This window comes from Rutidosis leptorrhynchoides, chromosome 11, assembly GCF_046630445.1.
Source record: "Rutidosis leptorrhynchoides isolate AG116_Rl617_1_P2 chromosome 11, CSIRO_AGI_Rlap_v1, whole genome shotgun sequence".
Taxonomy (NCBI): Eukaryota; Viridiplantae; Streptophyta; class Magnoliopsida; order Asterales; family Asteraceae; genus Rutidosis; species Rutidosis leptorrhynchoides.
The window spans coordinates 113,087,968-113,106,372 of record NC_092343.1 but is presented as its reverse complement, the minus strand read 5'-3'; the positions used below and the strand labels follow the sequence as shown (position 1 = coordinate 113,106,372).

Here is an 18,405-nt window from a genome sequence, read left to right as displayed (position 1 = left end):
ATTAAATGAACTCAAAATCATGTTTATACATATTTATGAACGATAAAACTAGGTTTTAACACCGAAATTATTGTTACCTCGGAAAGGACATAAATTGAGAAACAAACCAAAATGTTAAAATTCATTTAAAATGGAATAGAGGACGATAAAAAGGAAAATAAAAGCCAAGTGTGGAAAAATTTACCAAGTTATCTTAAACATATGTCACATATATCTGTAACAAATAACTGAAAATACTTTTGCTTTGGACTAAACTAAACTGTTTTACCCGATGAAAGAAAAGAAGAGATGGATCTACACGATGAATCAATTCCATCATTAAAAGGAAGTAAAGTCTTCCAAAAAAGAAACGCGCTTCTTGATTTAGGTCATGAAGTTGTCGTCCAGACCAGCTGTAGGTTGACTAAAAATCTAGAAAAGTCATCACTAAAATCAGCAGGAAATCCATGGACCTCAGCATTAAACAGGGTCGCCAAGTGGTCAGATTTATCCTAACCATGAGAAGGATTTATCTCCTACAATGGGGGGGCACCATGCAAATTAGCTGGATAAGACTAATGAATCAGATCCCCAGAAAGGATAATCTCCTTAAAGATTAAAAATCAGCTTTTAAGACTGATATTACTCAATCCTAGAGATTGACCTTAAAGATTGAGAATTCAAACTCATGGAATTCAATGATATCTAAACTCGAGCTTGAACGAGAAAATATTTTGATCAAAATTACAAACCGATTTGTTTTCTGAAAACCCTATTTTCAATGCGTTCATTACCATTGAACGTAAAATCCTAGGAATTCACCTGGAATTCATTAGGTCACCTGAACTAAAACGGGTGTCAACCGTAAGAACGGTGGTTGCATAGTGGTCAAAGACAGGACCTTGTGCCAGACCGAAAAATCATAAGGGTGAGCTTTACTATTGCTCCTACCAAGGATAGTAATTGCGTCCGACACGTTATAGACCATAATTAAAAGCATGTCAGGGGACATTGCCTTAACAGTTGCTTGTTCAACGCTTTCCTTTACAACCGGACGGTAGTTTACCGAAAGGTAATATACGGGACAAGTGAACTGGACGTGTTGCTTTCCAAATACAAGGTTAGCAAGTGGATGACACAAAACCATAAGTTTTGAGCTAAAATTTTCAAATCTGAAACCCACCAAACCCACAAAAATATTTTGCAAACACCGGTAAAGGGTTATTCCGGAAAACTTATCTAGGGTAAAAACTAGATTTAATTTTCAAAAGATCAAATGTTTTCATAAAGATCCAATTTCCTTAATGGATCTAAATTTTTATAGTCATGTGGGACTGTAAACCATATCGTTACTACCATTGTTTATATCACCGTATAGAAATCACTGATGTACAAAGTGTGAAGAATAAAGAAGTGATTCTAGTATTTCAAGACGATATTGCTTGAGAACAAGCAACGCTTAAGTGTGGGAATATTTGATAATGCTAAAAATGAACATATATTTCATAGCATTATTCCTCAAGAAAGACAAGCTTTTAGTTGCAATTGTTCTATTTAAAAGTGATATTCGTTTAAAAAAATAAAAGGTGAAGACAAAAGACAGATTCGACGAATTGAAGACGCAAACGACCAAAAAGCTCAAAAGTACAAAAGACAATCAAAGAGGTTCCAATTATTGATAAGAAACGTCTCGAAATTACAAGAGTACAAGATTCAAAACGCAAAGTACAAAATATAAAATAGTACGCAAGGACGTTCGAAAATCCGGAACCGGGACCAGAGTCAACTCTCAACGCTCGACGCAACGGACTAAAAATTACAAGTCAACTATGCACATAAATATAATATAATATTTAAATAATTCTTATAATTATTTATATATTATAATAAATAATAAAAACCGTCGGCAAGAAAGACTCCAAACTGATATGAGCTGTAATTTCAAACTCCGCGACTCGCGGAGTTTGAAGGCAATAATGCCGCGCGTCGCGGAGCCCCTAAAGTCGAAAATCCCTATAAAAGCAACCGAATTCTGATCGCAAATCATAATCTTTTTTCTTCTTCTCCTCATACGTAAAATATATATATATATATTTATAATTTATATTTTAATTTTAATTATAATTCTAATAATAAGGGTATGTTAGCTAATGTTGTAAGGGTGTAAGTCGAAATTTTGTCCGTGTAACGCTACGCTATTTTTAATCATTGTAAGTTATGTTCAACCTTTTTATACTAATGTCTCGTAGCTAAGTTATTATTATGCTTATTTAATCCGAAGTAATCATGATGTTGGACTAATTACTAAAATTGGGTAATTGGGCTTTGTACCATAATTGGGGTTTGGACAAAAGAACGACACTTGTGGAAATTAGACTATGAGCTATTAATGGGCTTTATATTTGTTTAACTAAATGATAGTTTGTTAATGTTAATATAAAGATTTACAATTGGGCGTCCCTATAAATTACCATATACACTCAATCGGACACGATGGGCGGGGTATTTATATGTACGAATAATCGTTCATTTAACCGGACACGGGAATGGATTAATAGCCACTAGAATAATTAAAACAGGGGTGAAATTATGTACAAAGGACACTTGGTATAATTGATAATAAAATATTAAAACCTTGGGTTACACTCAGTCGACATCCTGGTGTAATTATTAAACAAAGTATTAAAATCTTGTTACAGTTTAAATCCCCAATTAGTTGGAATATTTAACTTCGGGTATAAGAATAATTTGACGAGGACACTCGCACTTTATATTTATGACTGATGGACTGTTATTGACAAAAACCAGACGGACATATTAAATAATCCAGGACAAAGGACAATTAACCCATGGGCATAAAACTAAAATCAACACGTCAAACATCATGATTACGGAAGTTTAAATAAGCATAATTCTTTTATTTCATATTTAATTTCCTTTATTTTATATTTAATTGCACTTCTAATTATCGCACTTTTATTTATTGTTATTTAATTGCACTTTTAATTATCGTCCTTTTTAATTATCGCAAGTTTATTTTATCGCACTTTTATTATTCGCAATTTCATTATCGTTATTTACTTTACGCTTAAAATTAAGTCTTGTATTTATTTATTATTTTACATTTGGTTTTAATTACGACTAAAGTTTTAAAATCGACAAACCGGTCATTAAACGGTAAAAACCCCCCTTTATAATAATAATATTACTTATATATATGTAGTGTATTTTTATAAAAGTAAACTAATATAGCGTTGAGCTTTGTTTAAAAAAGATTCCCTGTGGAACGAACCGGACTTACTAAAAACTACACTACTGTACGATTAGGTACACTGCCTATAAGTGTTGTAGCAAGGTTTAAGTATATCCATTCTATAAATAAATAAATATCTTGTGTAAAATTGTATCGTATTTAATAGTATTTCCTGCTAAAATTTAATAACTATTTTATACCACTCCGCTACCACATCAGAGTGAAAAGGAGAATAGAGATTCGTCTTATCTCTTGATGTAGTAACGATTGATTTTTCAGAATTTAAGGAATAGAAAATCTTCATAATTTAAATAAGATTTGATTCTTCGAAATTTAAGGAAATTAGGATTTCCTTTGATTAAATGCGTAATCTGCCTCGATTGTTATGTCTGGTATTTTGCTATAAATTGACCTCTTCCGTTTCATTTATTTTCACCACTCCTATAATCTTCTTTCTTATTTCATACTTACAAAAGATTTGTGAAAATGCTTCATCCAGTTCTGATTCTTGATATTTTCTTGACTATCATATCATTCATTCTTCTTTTTCATCTGCCACCAGAGGAGGTTATTTTCTTCTACTATTACCTTGGGGTTATATTGTGTTTCATTCTCCCATGTCTTTATATTGCAATACGCATTGATATACACGGTTTGTAATTTCGGGGTTGTTTTCGAGCTTTATATTTTCCATTATATTTCGGAGCTTCATGCTTTCGTTTTCTCTTCCCGACTTTAAGTCAAGCGAATAATGGTCCAGAATTCGTAGGTATGAATTTCGGAATGAACATAATTAATGTTCTAAGAAAGAAACGGTAATGGCACAATCTGACTTGTCAAATTACCAGAATACCTCGAAAAAGACCGAATCATCAAGAAAAATATTTTCTTTATATGTTTAGAGGTTAAATAGAATAAAAGAGTTATGTAACATGGTTCATGATGAGGGTATGATCTATGAACCTTTATCACGTTCCATTAGAAACTCAGCATGACTTACTGTAATATAATCACATTGATCAAATGTCATTATATTATACTAACTCATGTTTCAATTCCCAACACTACTTCAAAAACATCCATTTTTCGAAATTTTTAGAAATTAGAAACTAAAATAGTTTCTTTTATGATGTAACACAGATAGCGTGAAGAGATAAATAATTTCGGATGATAATAGTTATGAAGATATCTTCAGAAATATCGAAGATATTTATAATGAAAGATATGATAATATCTTAGAATTTCTAATATCGAAGGATGATGAAGAAGATTTGTTCGTAACGGATTTTGAGTCAGGAGCAAGGTATTCGTTAATGACTTCAGCAGATACTGAATCATTTGTATTCTTTGAAGGCAGGTTTAGTCTTTGTGATTTGTCCACAGCCTCCTTCATGGTCTGCTCAATCCGTTTTCAGTTCCAAACCTTCTCTTTTTCTCAGCTTTACCACCATACAATTCTTTATCATCAAACTTTTGACTGTTAAGGTCGTTTACAGTTTTTGCTGCTTCATCAGCATTTTTCCAAAATTCGGAGAACTAGTTTCGCAGTTTGGGTGTTTTTCAGAAACTTCACCTTTGAAGTAAATAAGTCTAGGAGATAGACATTATATGTATATATATAACTGTTGGCGTAGAATTTCTGCGAAATTCGAAATACTGATTGCTAATTTCCGGTAGTTGGTATGGTAATTACCGTTACAAGATGTAGATGAGTACATGATAGGGTTTCAATGAACAATTATAATGGTTTTTCGGAGAGACTTTAAGTCACAGATTAATGAATTTGCTGGTACATTTACTGTTAATGTGGTGGAACATGAAAGGTTTCCCAGTAATAAAAACGTATATGCCAAAGTTACAAGTCTGAAAGGTCGTCGTTGACTGGTTGAACGGTTGATAATACTGGATACTTTTAAAAAGGAATTACAAGGTTGTTTTCGGTAAAAACAATGCTAATGGATCTTGCACAGATTTAAAGTCAAAGTATAGCTTTGAAAGATGTAGAGATCTAAGAATGATGTCACCGGTTCAGAGTTATGACTTGGATTCTGATCCGTCAATATCAGAATATGTAATTGAATTTGTATGAAAACGATTGTATATCGTTGTGAGCATTGTTAATAATTTTTGAATCAAAGTTGAAGAATGTACAGTGTAACATATTAATTGCGAACTTATATATTTCTCGGGTATTACCTACCCGTTAAAGATTTCACAATTAATACTTTGTACAAAAGAATTTTTATTACCGTCTTTATAAAAATATATGTATGTATATTTTCTTCAGATGTAACACAGATTTAATGAGTTAATATCATATTAAGCTCATTTAATTTTCGGCTTGACTTAGAAATGATTAATCTCTAAAACATTAAAGATTACATAATCTTTGCGGAGTATTTCGCTAATGTAATCGATACTTCATTATTTATTCTTATTCCTCATTGAAGGATGTTGATGCTCGTGGAATTTTTGTGAACCTTACAAGGCACAGATGATGTTTTCTGGAAAGTTTCGAGTACATCGAAAATGAAAATGTAAAATCAATTATGTAATTGAATAATACACTTGTTATGAAATGGAATTCATTAAGTTGAAACAGAGATTGTAGTTAACAATGGTTGAGTTGTTAAGGAAGGATGTACATCATTGCATATTAGTAATATGAACTAACCGAGTAGTACCTACCAGTTAAGATTCACACGTAATAGCTTAGTACGAAAAGATTTATTTTGATTTCAAAATTCATATATATTAAATATACATAAAATTTCTTCAGGAGAAATGAGTTAATACTTCATCGGTTATTGTTGCTAGTATTTCTTGGTAACTACGATGCGTATGACGTTGATGTTCAAGGTACATATTGTAATGTTGAGGCTTGCGGTGTTGGTGGTGGTAATGGTACTGTTGGTGTTGTTGTCAGTGGTACTGTTGATGCCGGTGATTCCGCTGGATCTTGTAACCTTTGCACCATATTCTCCAAAGCCACTACCCGAGCGCGAAGCTCTTTGACTTCTTCTACTACACCGGGATGATTGGCGGTTCGGACGAGCGGATGAATAAGATTCAGAATTTGAGAGAGTATATGATCATGACGAGATACTCTGGAAATGAGAGAGAAAATGGTGTCTCGAACAGGTTCGCCGGTAAGTGCTTCAGGTTCTTCGCCAAGAGGGCAATGTGGTGGATGGAAGGGATCGCCTTCTTCTTGTCTCCAATAATTAAGTAGGCTACGAACCCTTCCCCAATTCATCCAGAATAGGTGATGGCTGATTGGTTGATCCATTCCTGTTACACTGTCTTCGGAATTCAGGTGAATATCCATATCGGAATAGCTGTCAGAGTTTAAAGAATTTGAACTAGATACGGGATCCATCTTGTATAATTATGGAGATGATTTTTGATATGAATTAGATTATAGAATTTAGTTTGGTATTCTTCAATACATAATTTACATATGTATATAAAATACCAAATTCTATAAATCATGGAGAAATTTTCGGAAGATGTCAGGAAAAGTTTACAGTAACAGATACGCTAAGATATGTATTTTTGTCTATACACTATTTATGCAATAAATGCAGGAAAACGTGTCTAGACTTAAGAATGATAAGCATGTAATTTTCGATAAGAAATGATAAGCAAAACTTTTAACATGCAGACACGGTCGAAGTCCAGACTTACTTATGCATCCTAACAACTATCAGTTAGACACACTCATGCAAGACCTAGTTCGCTAGGACCAACGCTCTGATACCAACTGTGACGATCGCTCCAAATCCATATGGACGAACACGTCATTCATCGATTTCATTGCGAGGTATTTGACCTCTATATGATACGTTTTGTAAACATTGCATTCTTTTGAAAAGGCACACCATAAATGAATATTTAAATCAAAGGTTTTCGACATTTGATGATTTCTACATATAGACAATCACCGTAAATAATAGTACTTTCATTGACAATGCAGTCAAAATAAGATACATGGTGATGATTTGGTGAATGCAACGTTTCCTTGATAAACATGCCATGTAAGACTCCATGCACATAGCTTGTCTAACATATAAGCAAACAGCGGAAGACTTCTAGGAACCTGAGAATAAACATGCTAACAAGTGTCAACACAAAGGTTGGTGAGTTCATAGTTTTAATGTTTTGTATAATCTGTACATAAAGGTGGATCACAAGATTTCAGTTGTTTCATCCAAAAACGTTTATCAAAATATTCAACAAGATTGAGCACCCTGGTAACTAAACTTAACGTATATATAATTTGTACCCTTTGTATAATCATCTTAATAATACACGCAAACCAACGTGTACGCTTCTCAAATAGCATACGCCCGTTAAAAGGCTAGTGCTCTAGCTCGGACGGGGATATCAAGCCCTATGGATCCATATACTACTACTCGCGCCCACCAGTTCTTATAACTGGCAGTTACTAGTTACCAAAGCTAAGGGATTTTCGGTTCAAACTCTGTATAGAATTTAGTATGTACTTGTATCCATTGCGTTTAAAATAAAGTGCATGTATTCTCAGCCCAAAAATATAGATTGCAAAAGCAATTAAAAAGGGAGCAAATGAAACTCACCTTAGCAGCATATAAAGTCGTTCACCAAAATGTGACCGAAACTCGGATTACCAAATAACCGTAGATCTCAACCTAGAGAACATATGTTGGTCAATAAATGTCTATCAAGCTAGGTCTGGTCATAGTGTATCACAATCCTAATGTTCGAGATCGACATACAAAAGTTATCCAAAGTCGTTTCAAAAAGTCAATTTTGACAATAGTTCAACAAAACGAGACATACCTTATATAAGGAGTCATTTACTCGGTTGGTAATATTCAAAAACCCATTTTATCAATCTCGTAAACAAGTTGTTTAAATCTTAATTGCAGATTCAAAAGCAATTTCAATTAACGTCAATCATAATTCAGTTGATCATATCTCTTAATCCGTTCATCGAAACTATTCGATATCTAAATGAAAAGTCATTGATTTTTCGCCAGCTTTTCAAAAACATGCATATCATATACCTTTTACTAGTAATATATGTATTTAATTCGTGATTCATCATAAACTGTTTAACGATGAAATTTAGCATACAAGCATGCATAAATATATATATACTCGAGCACTAGACATGGATACACAATTAATATATAAAAGATAAAATATGCGTGCTTACGTATCAATATTGAGATTCAATATTGTAGGAAAGTACGTAGACGCAACGGAGATGATAAAAACTAGGTTTGACTTGCGAATAATACCCACGAATATTACCCATAATTTCCTTAGCTCTATCCCGCTCGAAAACCCATTTCAAAAATGACCCGCTCATGGCCTCGTCGTAGTATTTTATGTACTAATACTACTAATAATAATAAGGTTAATAATAATAATATTAATAATAATAATAATAATAATAATAATAATAATAATAATAATAATAATAATAATAATAATAATAATAATAATAATAATAATAATAATAATAATAATAATATAAATATAAATATATACGAGTGTAATATGTGTAAACAAAACTTGAGCAGAAACTGGACTTTTATAGGCAACTTTTTGGAATCTGATGTCCATGCGATCGCATGGGTTTTTAGTGTATTTTCCATGCGATCGCATGGCCGCCTGATCCAGCTCAAATTTTTTTTGTTTTCTTGTTTGTCGACATATTATTATATAATATATATAATACATATAATTTAAATAATTAATTATATATTATATTAAATTCATGTGCATAGTTGACTTGTAATTTTCGTTCCGATGACTCGTACGTTGTCACTCGACTTATGTCCCGGTTCCAGTTTCTCGAACGCATTTTCGTACGCTTAGAAAACTCGCAATTTACGTTTTGTGACTCGTACCTTTGTCAAAATATAGTCTTAAATTATCAATAAACTATATCATTCAAAGTGTATCTTAAACTTTCGAGTGTTTTGGTCATTTACTTCTATAAATCATTGTCTCGCTATTTGTTAATATATATATAATAACAAATCGTTTTATGACCAAGTTAATATATATTTTCAACATTCATAAACACGTTTTAAATATACGTCGCAAGTTATTCATATAATTAATATTCCAACTTATCATATATATTCAAATAAATATTTAAACCAATAAGTTTAATGTACGGTATCAAACCATTAAAACTTTGTTACATTTTCAAGTTATAGTATATATATGTATCTATTTACATATAATGGTTAGCGAATCGTTGAGAACAACTGAAGGGTACTTGAATAGTTCAAAAATTTTGAGATTCAATTTTACAGACTTTGCTTATCGTGTCGGAAATGTTAATCATACAAAGATTAAGTTTAAATTTGGTCAGAAATTTCTGGGTTGTCACATACATTCTAAAACACGTACTAAATTATTTGAAAAAATTTACTCTTCAACTTTATCCTAATTCCTAAACATACATACATATACATAATAAATATATGGAATTCTTTTAAGGACGACACTAAAAGCTGTCATTTAAAATTAAATATATGTATAATTATGTATAGTAGTACATGAGGCAGTTATTATCATGAGACGGTTAATTATTCTAAACGTACAATCAGTTTTATACGTGTTCGAATATCTTAATAACAATTCTTTGTACTGTCATTAAAAAATTCATATAAATAAGATATAGATATATATTTAAATAATGACCGTTTATTGATCGTACTTGCATAGAATAAAAAGAGATTGGAGGTGAACACGTTAAGTTGGATTATACTCAGATGCACATGTGGACCAATAAGTTTTTCTCGGGTGCACCTGCCCCATGAAAAAGTATACTATATCCAATAAATTAATTATTACTCCGTAATTACTTAATTACTTCTTCCGTCTCAAAATAATTATCTTATTAGATTTTTCAAAATCAATTTATTAAATTTTGACTTTAAATATTTGTTAATTTTTACTATGATGAAATCCTTCTTCCTTCTTATCTATAATAAGAAAAATATTATGATGCCATCAATTTTTAAAAAAACACAAATAGAGAAATTCCAACCATTAGATTAGTTTCACTTATTTAATCTCATTCATTCAAATTATCTATGGCATCATTACGGATTATAAGAGACAGTTATGGATCTTAATTACCCATCTACCCTTCCCTTCATTTGCTATTTGCTAACTGATAAAAAAGAAACCCCAAATACGAACCAGTATAAAAAAGAAACCCCAAATACGAACCAGTATAACCCTTGATTCAATCACCTTCATCAAATAACCGTCATTCACATACGCTGTAATTTCTTTTCTACCATCCACGATTAACCATCAATACATCCCAAATCAATCGATATACAAAAATCATCATGTATCATTATGTTTTGTAAATCGGGTATTCATTTTCTTGCAGCTGTGAATATCAAAGTAAGTATTATTATGAATTAGGGTTTTCATTGGGTGTTTTTAATTGATTCTTCATACATTATATCTTCTTAATTTCTCGATTCCATCGAGTCAAATATGAGTAGCTTTTGCATAATTTGCATAATTTGGCATTATAGCAAACTTTATTATCACATTATTGTTATGATGTTACTCATGTGGACTTGGCTTACTGATGTTCTATATCTATAGGTTAAAGTTGATCCAGCAAAACCAGCATCTATTACATGAAAGATGAAATTGAACACTAAAGAAAGTGCATTTTAGAGTTTGGTTAAAGTCAAAGATGTACTTGGTATGTATTATATATTTACTCCAATTTTGCATTCTTTTAATCTAATGAAATCTATTTAAACGAAAATCTATTTAACTTTGCACTTTATGTCACTTTGTCAAGAAAAACAAAATTAGTCATTCACTGTTTTTTCTATTGTTTGAAGTTTGGGCATTAAAATTATTCCTTCCTTACTATGGTGGAGCTTCAATCTGTTGTTGCTGAAAGTCATGTTTTTTTACATTTTATACTGTTCACAACATGAAATCTTCTTGTCTTTTTCAGGTTTTCCTGTACTGTTGGGCTTCTTAAAGGAACGTGATGATGTTGAAATGGTTTGAAGTCTTCTACCAAATACTTTTTTTTTAGTTTTTATTTTGCAGTTTGTATGCCATTTAAGTGTGTTATCAACTAATAATGCTATATATATTGATAAATTGTCAAAGGTTCGAGTGGCTTTAGAGACACTTGTAAGTGCGTTAACACCAATTGCTCATGCAAAATTGCCTCCAAATGAGGTTCAACCAGCTTTGATGAACACTGATCTATTATCAAGTGAAGGGCAAAGCATTTCACTACTTTTAAGCTTATTGGTATGTCTTCATTTTAATCCTATCAGATTTCAAACAATGAATTATTACATTGTTTGCTTTAAATAGTTCTATAATTAACAGTCAAGATTTTTAAAGTGAGAGGATGACTTTTACATTAGATATTATACACTTCAACTTTTAACTGCCCTTTTAACGAATTTTCCCATTATGTATGTGTCTTTATCCAATCTATACAAGTTGTACTATATTTATGGGTTCCGTTGGGTTGTAATGAAAACTGACATCTTCTTTAGGTTACAAGAAGCCATTCTTACTGTCCTGTGTGGTATAACTCAACTTGTACATGCTTATGGACCGAGAGGTATGAACATAGTATATATAATCATATAAGTGTTCTTATTTGTGTGTTAAATGATATGTTGTTCGTCTTTTAGGTTATAAGAAATGAAGCCTTGTTACTTCTCACCTACCTAACTCGAGAGGCAGAGGTAATATTTAAAGTTTTTTATTTTATTTAGTGTCAAATTCTTTATTTAGTAAAAAGTAAAGTCTTTTATAATGCCCATTAATTATTTTAACTAGGAAATACTAAAAATTCTGGTCTTTGAGGGTGCTTTTGAGAAGTTTTTTAGTATTATTAAAGAAGAGGGAGGTTCTGAATGTGGTGTTGTTGTGCAGGTGATTATTTAATTCATACATAATGATTTTTTGCTCGATTTGTGAGTGTTTAATTATTTATTTTTTTATATTTGTGACCTCACAGGACTGTCTTGAATTATTAAATAATCTTCTTCGCAACAATTCTTCTAATCAGGTTTCATTTTCTTGATCTTTTTATTTATTTATTATGCATTAAGTTTTACATTAATACTTTTGATACCTCCATTAGATCTGTTTCTTTATATTTTTGTATAGAACCCAATTGGTTAGAGGGAAACCCATTGGAACTTTGTTTAAGGTTTGGGGTTTATATTGCTAGACTTTACTTTCAACACCTAATTGAACTAAAAGCTTGACCCATTTGACCGAGTTTATCTCTGCTTTTAATTTCCAAATAAGTTTCTATCCATCAGCAGCGATGAAAACGCCTATCTGAACGATACCTGCACGTGTGTTTATTACTTAATAATGATTTTTTCCCTATGAATTATTCGTATCACCCAACTTTTTTTGCATTTCAATTCAGTTCACTTGGAAACATAACGTGAAGCTATTTGTGAAAAGGTACTGTGGAAATGGCATGCTTTACTTTATTTTGGATACAGTCGGTTACCCCTGCATCATGATGGTGATGGTGATGGTGATCTTGATCTTGATGTTGGTGGTGCTGCTTTTAGTTTACAAGTTCATTTGTAAAGTAATTTGCCACAAAATATAATGTAATGCATTGTATCGTACTTTGTTTTATTATTCACTTTATTTTCACACTTAAAATAAATTGATTTAACTGTTGTATCGTACTTTGTGTTACCTAATTGTCTGATTAACTGTACAAGTACTTTTAACATAATGAATTATATTCCAAGTGAACTCAATTGATCTTGTGTTACTCAATTGTATCGTAATTATGGCCCATTGTATCGTACTTTGTTTTATTATTCACTTTATTTTCACACTTAAAATAAATTGATTTAACTGTTGTATCGTACTTTGTGTTACCTAATTGTCTGATTAACTGTACAAGTACTTTTAACATAATGAATTATATTCCAAGTGAACTCAATTGATCTTGTGTTACTCAATTGTATCGTAATTATGGCCCCAAAGTAAGGTTGGTGGGGATTGAACCTAGGTCTCCTTTGGAGATTCTCAAGAACCCAACCACTCAACCAACCCTTTGGGTTATAATGTTAATGTTTTTGATATTTGTTGATTTATTATTCACATATATATCACTATCACTATTATTACTTATATCATTTGCGTAGATAAGTTATTAAGAATATATTTTTAAAATTTTTGTATGATAAAATACTCGCGAATGCGCGGGTTATAAGCTAGTTTATATTAATAGATTGATTTTAAAATGTGTTTTCATTTGGTATAACTTTCATTCGATGTTATATAACACAAAAAATATATTTAAAGTCAAAGTTGAAGGGAAAAAAAAAAACTTAAAAAGTCAAAATATGACAACTATTTTGAGACGAGTAAGTAATTTATGTCTTTTTATCCATAATGTCGAATTTCATATTTATTTTGGATTGGGCTGCCATTAATGGCAATACACTTTCCTCTATTTATCGAAAAGATCACACAGAAAAATTATAGTCAACATAATTAAGTGCTTATAAGGAACTGAAATCACTCGTATCACATGTTTATTCATTCTTTTTGTTTTGGATAACGTTGCCACATCACCTTTACACCCTTTCAACACAACTATAAATACCCATCACACATGAATACATTTCAACATCCAGAATCTATCTTATTCAAAGTGCAAATTTGGTTATAATATTTTACATATATTTCTATTTTTGTGTGTTTATCTAAAGAACAATGTTGGGTATTTTCAAGCAAGGAGTGGTGAATGCACCAAAAGAACTCAATAGTCCTGCTTTATTCAACAAAAACTATTATCAAGATCAAGATCCTTTGAAACAATTCTTGAATTCAAATGCAAATGCTTTCTCATTCTCTTTTGGGAATGATGTAACTCTAGCTTTTGATCCTTCTTCTCATTCCCTATTGTCCGAACAAAGGTAACCAATACATCCAAAGTTTGATAAAAAAAAAAAAAAAAAAAATTATAAAGTTGAAACCTTTAGTCCTTCTATTCATTTTTGTGAAAAAGTTGAAACCTTAGACATTTGTATTCACATTTTATTTTTGCGTCCAAGGTTTTGAATTATTTCTTTAAATAATATCATATTTGAAAAGGGATTTTATCATTCTTCATGGTTAGATATGGCTGTGACAATTTGAATGTTTCTTGTAGGTTGTTTTGTAGCATGGATGACATCTATTGCATATTTTTAGGAGGTTTAGACAACTTATGCAACCTTAACAAGCAATATGGGCTAACCAAGCTAGCTAATGAGCCCATGTTTGTGATCCAAGCATACAAGACCCTCCGGGACCGCGGTCCATACCCAGTGTTGAGAAATTACGGCCTCATTAATTCCCAAAAATGCCCAATGAAAAACAGTAAAGAAATAAGAACAATCCACAACACAAGAATTTAACGTGAAAACTCCAAAACAGAAGAAAAACCACGGGCCTCCAAAGAGAGAAATACACTATATCACAAATTGTTACAATGACATAGACAACTCTCTTAAGCCAACTACACTCTCCAAAGTATTTAACTAAAACAACTCCCAAACAAGGGTAAGAAAGAAAGAAATAATCAAATACTTAAAGTGTATTGATTGGTGCAAGTTGGAATGATGCCCATGACCTCCTTTTATAACCAAGTCATCCACCTCCAACTTCTTCCTCCCACCGATGTGGGACAACATCAATTTATATTCAAAGAGGTTACACCTCTTTTATTCCATCTATTAATGTGGGACAAGTAACCATATAATTTTCTTTCAAAAATAAACCATCAAATCTCCACCTTTTTGATAGAAAAAGATAACCATACTTCCACATTGCAAAGATAACCGACCCAGATGCTTCCTCGACGACAACTTCAAGATCCTCATCTCCATGCCGTTGACATTATCTCCCAAGAGACAAAACTTGCATCCTCGTCGAACATTGTCTAAACCAACAATCATTGTCATCACAGACAATCATAATTCTTAACCAGAATTATCATACTCCACCGTAAGAGTATAACCACTTAGAAGATCCCATTCTAAGCATTTCACCTCGGCACATGTTGAATAACCAGCTGAACATTTACGGTGCAACTTCCCCGTTTGGCTTTTCCGGAAGTTCCATCAGCTTCAACATCAGTTTCCACCACACAACCTGCACCAATGCCAAACCAATGCCCATGTGCAATTGTGGAACCGCTAACGAACATCCCTTTCCATGGTGGCGCGGACACACCATGAGGATGACGTGACTTCAGAGGAATTCGTCACTCTTCGTAACAACGGAGACATCATTTAGCCTTTGGAGCCATTTGCCGAATTAGCTCCACCTGGACAATTAACCCTTACATGCCCAGTTTTCCCGCACCTCCAGCGTACCAGATTCTTTCTGGAGTTTCTCTTCCGCCTATCCGAACACAACAGTACTGTACTTTCTGATGACGAGACCCCGTTACCTTTCAGTCTTTTTTCCTCAGATAGGAGCTTGCTAGCAACGTCTTCAAACTTCAGAGTTTCTTTCCCATACATCAAAATAGGTTTCATGTGCTCATAGGATGATGACAAAGATAATATCAGCCTCAAAGCTTTATCTTCATCTTCCATTTTAACTTCAATAGCCTCCAGTTTCGAAACAATACCATTCAGAATGCTCAGATGATCTGAAATCTTTGAACCCCCATCCATACGCGAAGTATGAAACTGTTCCTTAAGACACAACCGGTTTGAGATGCCCTTGCCCTGGTACAACTGCTCCAACTTATCCCAAAGTTCCTTAGCCGTTGATAACCCGTGCACATTTGCAAGCACGTTCTTTGCAAGACACAGACAAATCGCACTTGCCGCCCTCAAATCCATATCATCCCATTTTTTCTTCATCGAACTTCTTGCTAGAATCACTGCCAGGAACAAGGGTGGGTTTACCCTTCAAAGCCTTGTGTAAACCTGACTAAATCAATACATCCTTGACTTGAACCTGCCACAAGCCAAAATTGATCCTTCCATCAAATTTCTCTACATCAAACCTCAACGGACTGAACTTCGGCATCGTATCCGTATCCTAAGAACAACACTTTCTCTGATTTTGCCCACGTTTCGACTGGCCGACAGATGTAGTGGAGTGGCGCACATGATCCGTTAAATTGGAAAATCCAACACCCGATCCACTACAAATTCTAGACACCACTTACTCCGAATCAGAAAAATATTGTCAAACCAGATACCCTATACGATCAATAGAACTCGTTTCTGATGTGGACGATCCATTCCCGTGGCAACCACAGAGCATACTCCGACTCCTATAACCGAGACCTCCCGTCAAACCTGACGCTCTGATACCAGTTGTTGAGAAATTACGGCCTCACTAATTCCCAACAAACGCCCAATGAAAAACAGTAAAGAAATAAGAACAATCCACAACACAAGAATTTAACGTGAAAACTCCAAAACAGGAGAAAAACCATGGGCCTCCAAATTGAGAAATACAATATATCACAAATTGTTACAATGACATAGACAACTCTTTTAAGCCAACTACACTCTTCAAAGTATTTAACTAAAACAACTCCCAAACAAGGGTAAGAAAGAAAAAAATAATCAAATACTTAAAGTGTATTGATTGGTGCAAGTTGGAATGATGCCCATGACCTCCTTTTATAACCAAGTCATCCACCTCCAACTTCTTCCTCCTACCGATGTGGGACAACATCAATTTATATTCAAAGAGGTTACACCTCTTTTCTTCTATTTACCAATGTGGGACAAGTAACCATATAATTTTCTTTCAAAAATAAACCATCACCCAGCCCATTCGGTTCTCAAGGATCCTGAAGGTAGTTTTGGGTTCATACTTTATGATCTCAAGGCTAAAACTGTCTTTATCTCACTTGTAAGTTTTCACAATATGATCATTAACATTACATTGATTAAAAATAAAAAGGTCATTTTTGACTTTTTGTTAATATGGTAATTAAAATTAAATTAACCCATAGGGTGCTGATGGTGGAGTGAAGCTTTTTTGAGGCATATCAGCTGATGGCTCTGTTGTAATTTCTGACAATTTGGTGGTTATAAAGTCCAGCTGCTCAAAGTCATTTGCTCCTTTTCCAACTGGTAAGAAAAGATTAAAAGGTGTTTATGGGTAATATAGTCTTTTGTATTAGATGTGTTTACAATGGACTAATATTTTGTACAGCTTTTTATAGGGTGCATGTACCATACAGAAGGTGGACTAATGAGCATTGAGCATCCAAAAAACAAAATGAAGGCAATTTCAAGAATTGATAGTGAAGGAATAATGTGTGGTGCTACATTTAAAGGTGATATATCTTCAAAAACACAAACAATGCCAAGAGTTGGAAGTGAAGCTAATTGGGCTATTTGGGGCCAAGGAGCATGAACAAATGAACATCTTTATTGATTATTGATAGTTTCTTGTTACTTTTATACCAGTTTTTTTATAATTAAAAATAAGTGTTCTTTACTTTTTGTTTTTAGGTTCTATTTTGTTTTACTTGTTGGGATTGTATATTTGAACTTTAAAGTTCCTTGAAATTGAATAACTATTCCTATTTCAATATGTTTTGAATTATAATGTTTAATACCGACTTTTTTCTCCGTTGGTCTCTCAGTTTTACTCCAGTTTGCTAACAGCGTCTCTTGAATTTTAATTTGGCTTTGCACATCTTTTGTTTATCATAAGTTTGCAATCCGAATCCATCCGTCAAAATTTTGTTAAATAAATTCGTTAAGTCTTGACATGTGATGTGAGGGTAAAATTGTCTTTTAACCATCTTCTTCACCTGAATTTAAGGTTTGCTGATTTTGTTCTTCCCACAAACCCTAATTTCATAGAAAATTAAAGACAAAAATCACTAACAAATTGATACTCCTTATACACAAATTGATACTCCTCATCTAAAAAAACATAAATCATATACACAAATTGATGCTCATTATCATTATCAAAATTCACGAAACAGTAATCATATTATAACTAATTAATATTAATATATTAAGAAAACAAACCTTCATTTGGTGAGGAATCCATTTCAAGATTTTAATCGTTGGCGTACGATGATGATGATGATGATGATGATGATATATGAATTAAGAACTGGAACCATTATCAACCTGAAT

At 32.6% G+C, this 18,405-nt stretch overlaps 1 protein-coding gene and 1 pseudogene across 3 annotated transcripts; both read left to right on the top strand.

The window, feature by feature from the left end:
* Positions 1 to 10,455: 10,455 nt before the first annotated feature.
* LOC139877573 (golgin candidate 6-like) lies at positions 10,456 to 12,990 on the top strand. 3 transcript variants are annotated; one of them, XM_071865011.1, is made up of 9 exons: positions 10,456 to 10,654; positions 10,865 to 10,967; positions 11,232 to 11,281; positions 11,393 to 11,539; positions 11,794 to 11,861; positions 11,935 to 11,988; positions 12,083 to 12,178; positions 12,264 to 12,314; positions 12,725 to 12,990. In XM_071865011.1, the coding sequence occupies exons 5-9, from the start codon at positions 11,844 to 11,846 to the stop codon at positions 12,854 to 12,856; spliced, it is 351 nt and encodes a 116-aa protein (XP_071721112.1). In that variant the 5' UTR covers positions 10,456 to 10,654; positions 10,865 to 10,967; positions 11,232 to 11,281; positions 11,393 to 11,539; positions 11,794 to 11,843; the 3' UTR covers positions 12,857 to 12,990. The 3 variants fall into 3 exon arrangements, with proteins under 3 accessions (XP_071721112.1, XP_071721110.1, XP_071721111.1); XM_071865009.1 differs by having other exon boundaries at positions 12,687 to 12,990; XM_071865010.1 differs by lacking the exon at positions 10,865 to 10,967 and having other exon boundaries at positions 12,687 to 12,990.
* Positions 12,991 to 13,931: 941 nt separating this feature from the next.
* LOC139876906 (stem-specific protein TSJT1-like) lies at positions 13,932 to 17,883 on the top strand (annotated as a pseudogene).
* The last annotated feature ends 522 nt before the right edge of the window (positions 17,884 to 18,405 follow it).

Excerpts from the sequence above, each read along its gene's own strand:
- LOC139877573 (XM_071865010.1), top strand. Across the intron at positions 11,989-12,082 it reads ACCTAACTCGAGAGGCAGAG|GAAATACTAAAAATTCTGGT; the intron begins GTAATATTTAAA and ends TATTTTAACTAG. Across the intron at positions 12,315-12,686 it reads GCAACAATTCTTCTAATCAG|TTCACTTGGAAACATAACGT; the intron begins GTTTCATTTTCT and ends ATTTCAATTCAG.